The sequence below is a fragment of the Miscanthus floridulus genome, chromosome 8, assembly GCF_019320115.1.
Source record: "Miscanthus floridulus cultivar M001 chromosome 8, ASM1932011v1, whole genome shotgun sequence".
Classification (NCBI taxonomy): domain Eukaryota; kingdom Viridiplantae; phylum Streptophyta; class Magnoliopsida; order Poales; family Poaceae; genus Miscanthus; species Miscanthus floridulus.
This window is the reverse complement of record NC_089587.1, coordinates 15,695,457-15,702,797: the sequence shown is the minus strand read 5'-3', so window position 1 is coordinate 15,702,797 and position 7,341 is coordinate 15,695,457. Positions and strand designations below refer to the sequence as shown.

Sequence of the window (7,341 nt, the reverse complement as noted above, 5' to 3'; positions counted from 1 at the left end):
CGCCCCGCTCCTACGGGCCCACCACTACGACGTCAGAGATTTACGTCGGTCTCTCTCGACGACGCAGATTTGCGTTTCGGCAAGCCTCGTATGCAAAATGGGCGAGGTGTTTGGGTCTTCTGTTGGAGCGTTGTTTTTTGTAGGCAAAACACTGTGAATGACCTATTTTGCGTTTGGGTTGCGGTTTGCATGCTCTGTTGGAAACAGTCGGACGGCACTCTGACAGAGAGCGACAGTGCATATGGCTCCCCTGCAGGTGAAAGTGACTGTCCATGGGCCATGGCCATGAATGGGAGTGACATCCATGGATCGACAAGCATAATGGCCAGTGCAGCAACGTGATAAAGGATGTTCCTTCCTTCTTCGCCTCGAGGTTCATCTCGAGGTTCGTGCAAATTGATGAGTGGGGCCGGGCACACAAATATGTGGAGACACACATATATGTTTGTATATATACACTTATACGGAGTATTTATTTATTTCTAGGACCAGCAACATCAAGGACATATTGACATATTGATACTGGACAGAAACTTGTGTATGCATGCACGTATGTCCCCCACCATTGCATTGCATGCTAATATACTTTTGCGAAACATTTACGCCTTTGGTAATAAGTAAAAGGCATTTCCCTTTTGGTGCCGGGGCCATGGCTTTTTTTTTACCGGCTCTTTTCTTTACCTCTTTTTCCTTCGCGCCCACAAAATTAAGAGCTCGCTTTTAATTATGCTCTTCCCCACTCCGTAGCACCAATTATGATATGATGCTGCCTTTTACCTCTTTACCGAAAAAGAGGTGTCAGTTACTACTGTGCAGCAGCTGAATTTTGCCCTCAAAGCTCATGCATGAGGCATGGAAGATGCAAAGTGTGTATTCTTTAGAAGTTCCTCTAACTCTATATGGCAGTTTTAGCCTGTTAGGACTTAGGACATGTAGGATGCAGTTGAGCAGTTGAGCTAATCAGATCAGTGTGTAGTGGGAGTCAACAATGGCTGCCCATCATGGCGCAAACGAAAGGCCTAGCTAACCGCCTAACTGAAGGCGCTTTCCTTGCATGCAGACATGTCTGTCTTTTTTTTTTTCTTCTTCCTTTGAACCAACATATATTGCATGCACATCTTTGTGATTTGAGTGGGTTCACAAGAAGTGTTTTTTTATAACAGATAAAATCCATTCATGCCTCGTCATCAAAGAAGAGGCATGAGTCTAAAATCATTACAAACTCTAACTGACTCCATACATTGAGTTTAACACTAATAACCAATGTGAAAAATAAAAGGTCATTCATGGGAGGCGAAAAACTCCAATGACCTTGACTATTTTGGTTGGTAGGATGGGATGGGTGGATCTCAAATTTTAGTTATATTTGGTTTAGGGGGATTTGGGATGTGAACATCCCCGAGAGGATATTCCCCTCAAATGCAGGACGCCCTCCCTATAAATCGAGCGGACGGGCGCATCCTCTTTGGATGGTGTTGCCGTATATCTCTTGTCTGTCACCAACTAGACTGAGAACCAACAAGGTGTGACGTTTAGTGAAGTGATTTTCGGTAGGCGAGGTCCCCAAAGGCCGGGTACGTGGCTTGGGCAACGAGGTCTCTAGCAGACGCACTCCTTCCCACGCTAGGCGGCACAAGATCTCTTGCAAGTGGCGCGACAACAACTCATGTAGGGGAACCGCAACGCATGGTGAAGGAGAGAGGGCGCTGTGAGATAGGGGACGGAGGGGCGGCATTGGTTCTGTGAGGAAGAAGAATGTGCTTTTTATATGCATATAATGATATAAAGAAGAGAGACTGTTACGTTGACATGTGGCCTGGGTTGCATGAATCACAAGTGGGATCCGCATTTGATGCATGCTAATGGTGCCAAAACACTATCCATCCGCTCAACCAAGCAAAAAACTAAAATAGATACATCCCACTCAACCAAACATGAGGCAAAGACTATCCGATTTTATAAAACAGGGACGAAATCATCCCATTCTTTATATCGTTCCCAAACCGAACTCGCTGATAGTATGGCAACGGTGTACTGGATGATCCTTGATTTCCTAGGTGCATTGTAATAGAGCCCATTTATAGTGTTTAGGTAGTGTTTGCCTAAACGGTTGTTTTGCCCTTTTACACACCATTTAAACGCTACACCTACACGGCGATACATCTTTTCTCGTCATTAGTTGTTTTGCTTGTTTAAAGGCTGTTATGGCTAAATAATGGCTAAACAACAAGTGACCAACCATTTACCGTTTAGTGTTTAACACAAAGTCGTATCTTGTGATCCAAATAGCTCAGCAAGCAGCCACAGCCCGTAACAATAATAGAATATTTTGTTTTCATCTTGCTACTTTTAATCAAGTATATATAAAAAATATTGGTCGGTAGGGAACCCTAGAACAACATGGATTGCATGCCATAGGAATTTGCCATAATGACAGTAACAATAAAAAGGAGATGTTTAATAGTTACATGTTTCTATGCCTAATAATAAAAAGGCAAAATTTCTCTCCACCTATTTTTGGTCCGGCCATCCCTTAACTAATTTGTGAATGTGGAAACTCGTCTATAGCCCTTCTCTTTATATAACTAGGAATCCTAATCCAATTAGATCTCTCTGATTTTGGGTGAATAGGAATCTTAATTCAAATAGAAAAATATAATAATATAGACAACTAGAAATCTTAATTCAATTAGATCTCTCCAACTCCGAGTAACCGGAATGAATCTTAATCCTCTTAATCCAAATGCAAAAATATAAGAATAGAAATCTCTACACCTAAAACGTTTGAAGAGGAATCGTCCACCAGCAGACCCAAGACCGGCAGATTACTACGATTGAACTCTAGAAAAAATTCGAAAGGAAAAAATCTAAAAAGAAATCTCTGATACAAATTACTTTTTTCAGAGTCTAGGTGCATCGCTACGCTTCTTAATGGTCTACGTGCATGGAGAAGGAAATAAATTGATTTGGTTCCTTTATTCGGAGTTGGAATGTCTCACCACATTGGCCCAAACGAATTAAGACAGCAAGTCCATTAAAGGTATAATTTCTTTGTTTAGTTTTTTTCTATTTTTTCACTTTTTTCTGGTTTGTCCGTTTTAACTTGCTCCGAGTAGCTCGACTTTTCTGATTTTGTTTTCATTGTTTTCTCCACCTAGTTTTTCTTGTTCTAATAATATAATAAGATTAAAAACAAATAAGAAATAAGAAATCACATCCATTTTAATCTTTGACTCCTTAAGAAACAAAGATTTTTACCACTATTTTAATTAAATTTTTGACTCAAACTCATGACCCGTGATATAACTAATCACTACGTATTGGATTCCGTTGTAACGTACGGGCATATTTGCTACTAATATAGAAGCAACGAAATTTATTACCGCCCTACATCCTCTTTACTAAGTTATTCTTAGTTAGAACGATACTCTTTTTAAATACCACAGCAAAATCTTAATTGATACCATACCACAACAAACGTGTGTGTCAGTATCTCTGATGAGCCTTTTGAGAACTGAGAGTGTTGTGCCTTTGATAAAATCACACGTCAGATGGTTATAGGAGTAGCATTTTGTATAATATAACAACTTAAAAATAAAAATGTGAGGGCCTGATTTCTTGTGGGCTGGAGACACGCAGTCACGCACACGCCTAATGCTTAACTCTCTCTCCTCCCCTGGGCCTGGAGAGAAAGAGAAAGAGGAAAGGTGAACTGTAGAGCATCCTGATGATGGGCTAATTGGGGCCCAGGAACAAATGAACCAAATGGTCGTCCGACCCAACAAGTCTTCTACTTCTGGGCCCAACAAGTCCAGCACCAATCGGCCTTACGTTTGCACAGGCCTCAAGCCTGCCCAGCACAGCCCAACCAACCCACCCAGGATGGCTCGCCGGTCGATGCGATTCAGCCGAGGTTGACCGAGGGAAAAACTCCATGTTACCTTCTCAATTTTCACGAAAATCCATTTTTTCATATAATAATTAGTTCACCATAAAAATTTCATCATAATTGGACCATAAAACTGCAGCTATGAATTATTCCTATTAATTACAAAAAAGCATGGATCTAAAGTCACATCAAAAACTTTATATTAAAGCATACCATATTATATGTTCACTACTCATGTGAAGTCGAATAAAATTAGATTTTCTATTTTATGATTTTTCTGTTATTTACTATGATTTTACAAAGATTCAACCGAAATAAATAAATAAAAAGACAGAACCGCCTTCAAAATTGTTTATAACAGGACCATATGAACGGTTTTAAAAATTAAGGGATGTGTTTTGTCCGATTTTAAAGTTGAAGGAGAAAAAACGGACTTTGCCGAGTTGAGAGGTAAGAGCAACTCCAAGAGTTCCCTAAACCTGCTCATAATCCTAAGTTTTTAGAAAGATCCAGAAAAAATACATCTCCAACAACTCCTAATACAATCTCCTAATATTTTAGGAGTTGGAAAAAATCCCCCTCATCTGCGTAACTTTACGAGCCGTAGCCTCGCGCGTATCCTTCGACTCCTGCAGTTTCCTTCGCCTCCCGCGCGCCGCTACTCCCTCCGGATCCTCCCCTGCCGATCACGGGCATCTCTGCCCCATCCCCGACGGCGGCGTGGTCATATCCCAGCGGTGGCGTGTCCTATCCCAGTGGCGGCGCCTGCTTCGGTCGTGCGGACGCAGCTCCAATGGCACGGCAGGCGACTGGCGTTTCCCTCCCTCGCTCCTTCCCTTCCTCCTTCACTGTCGGCGAGCGCGGGAGCCCCGGCCAGCGAGCACGGGCAGCCACGGTCGCCGCGCATGCGGCGAATCGCTCGGGACTCAGGCCCCAGCCCTGGTGGCATGCGCAGCCGCAGATCTAGCACAGAGGACGCCGCGCCCCGCTGCCCCTTCATCTCCGGCGAAGTCTGCTGCCTCCCGCACGCCCTCGCCTCACCTCCGCGGCCCCATTGCCCCTCCACCTCTGGCGAACCCGGCCGCCGCCCACACGACGCGCCTCGGCTCCGCCCCCACGCCTCCCAGGCGCGGCACGCCGTGGACAGACTCAGTTGGAGAGCGCGGCACGGCCAGCCCCGACCGGCGAGCTCGGCATGGCCAGCCCTAACAGGCGAGCGCGGCCTGCCCCAGCGGGTGAGTGTGGCATCCCTGCTGTCGAGAGGAGGAAGATGCATGTTGTTGTCTATGACACGTGGGGTCCGCCTGAAAGTGAGAGGAGGAAGATGCATGGAAGAAAAAAGCCGCAACATAATTCGTGTGGACCCTAAATTTGATTTTTTAGATGCCATTTATTAAAAAAATTTGAAGATGACCTTTTTTTTTCTTTTAAATCTTTAGGAGTTGTCAAACTATACGTTTTTAGAAAAAAAAATAGAAAACTCTTGGATAGGCTCACCTGCACTTTTTTAAGGAGGGGAAGGCGTCCGCTTTGCCCGTGCGCGTCCACTAAACCCAGCGAACCCGCGAGCCGAGGATCGGAATTGCGTAGCGTAAAGCGACCCACTCGAGGCTCGAGACTGACCTCTTCTCACCAAAGAAAAAAAAAACCCTCGCAGCCCTTCCTTCCCTTGCTCGCGTCTTCCTCTTCCCGACTTGCCCGCATTCATTTCTCACCCCACCCGCCCGCCCACCCCCAACCTCCCCAATCTAGCAGCAAAGGTCCGGAACCTTCTCACCCGTCACCCCACCTAGGGTTTCGGTTGGCGCCGGGCATGGCGTACGTGGACCACGCCTTCTCCATCTCCGACGAGGACGACCTCGTCGGCGGCGCCATCGGGGGCCCGCGCGGGGCGCCCGTCAAGGAGATCGCCTTCGCCGCCGCGCTGCTCGCCTTCGGGGCGCTCGGCGCCATCGGTGGCCTGCTAATGGCCGTCAACCGCGTCGGAGGTGACCGCGCGCACGGTGAGTCCGAGGCCGCCGTCCCCCTGCCCCATGTTCTTCCTCTGCCTCTGCCTCTGCCTCTCTCGTTTCGATGCGAGCAGCTCGAGTCCGCTTCCTGCGTGCGCCTCATGTAATTCGCACTGTTTTTTACCAGATCTCTGGGGGATTTTAGCTGTAAAGCTTGGTTTAAGCGCCTGCGGTGTCAGGAAATCACCACCTGTTAGTGGTGTTCCGGGGTGCGACGCATGTAATGTGGCTTTGCGCACACAAAGAGATACTAGTGATTTAGTTACTTTCCTAATTAGTTATTTATTAGGATGACAGCGAGCTTCGATTTGGGTGGGATGCTTAGTTGCTTACGTTTGGGGTTGGGATTGATTTGGGTAGGATGCTTAGTTGACCGGGTGCCAATCGGGCGAACTGTCCAATGTCCACAATAGGAAATGCAGGTTTTTATCTACCTACTGGGTTGTAAATTTGATCGTATCAGACGAGCACGAACCTACCTGAAACTTCAGAGTATCAACAAGCCATCACAGTACTGAGTTCATTTGAGCGCCTTGAAGTTGCGGGACAGGGTTTAGTAGTAGTTTCATAAAAATGCAGGAGTGTGAAATTTAATTTAGAGGCAATAGAAATCACATTTTTGCTTCCTGAGTATGTACTCAGGTATAGATTTTGTGTCTATGCTAGAAGCCTGTGATAGGTTTGTAATAAGAACAAGCTGTGATTCACACTCAACTGCTTGTGGATTAGAACAAGTTGTGATTTGCACACACAGGCTTGATAATTTGCATGGGTGTTGATTCACCTTTCAAGTACTGATGCAATGTGAACCCTTTCATATAGCAGTTTTAATTAAGTACTGATTCATATGAAATGCTGCGCTTATGCATGAACTTTGTCCCTGTGCTTATGCATAAACTTGTTACTCCCTCTACCTGACCTTGTGCCCCATGTTGTATCAGGAATTTTCTTCATGATGTTGGGCATTGTAATGTTCATCCCTGGGTTCTACTACACAAGAATCGCCTACTATGCTTACAAAGGTTACAAGGGATTCTCGTTTTCGAACATCCCACCAATCTGAAAAGAGTGTGCTGCCTGCTGGTTATGAAGTGGTGTCGCTGGTTAAGAGGTCATCGACTCTGTCGAATGGCTCTGTAGACACCCTTGTTTTACATCAATCTGTGTTCATTCTCTTTGAATACTGTAGAATGAACTGGTGGAATGTGTACAGATAAATGCAGCCAGAGTTGTGCTCCATTGCGGTTTGGCCGACTGGAAGGTTGTTTGTTGTGTTAGTGTGACCATGTTCAACTGATATACATTGCTACTTGTTAATTACTGTCGTTTTTGTCAGGGACCTTAAATCATTCTATAAGAATAAGATCTTGCCATTCCAATTGTGAAGACGATGCCCCATATGAAGCCCTGTATTGTGCGTCGTTGCCCTTGTTAAGTCCTGGA

General features: G+C 45.4%; 1 protein-coding gene across 1 annotated transcript; it reads left to right on the top strand.

The window, feature by feature from the left end:
• The first annotated feature begins 5,581 nt into the window (after positions 1-5,581).
• On the top strand, positions 5,582-7,284 carry LOC136471202 (uncharacterized). The gene is made up of 2 exons (XM_066468943.1): positions 5,582-5,892; positions 6,840-7,284. The coding sequence occupies exons 1-2, from the start codon at positions 5,703-5,705 to the stop codon at positions 6,959-6,961; spliced, it is 312 nt and encodes a 103-aa protein (XP_066325040.1). The 5' UTR covers positions 5,582-5,702; the 3' UTR covers positions 6,962-7,284.
• Positions 7,285-7,341: the final 57 nt, after the last annotated feature.

Excerpts from the sequence above, each read along its gene's own strand:
- LOC136471202 (XM_066468943.1), top strand. The coding sequence starts at position 5,703 with ATGGCGTACGTGGACCACGCCTTCTCCATCTCCGACGAGGACGACCTC. Across the intron at positions 5,893-6,839 it reads CGGAGGTGACCGCGCGCACG|GAATTTTCTTCATGATGTTG; the intron begins GTGAGTCCGAGG and ends ATGTTGTATCAG.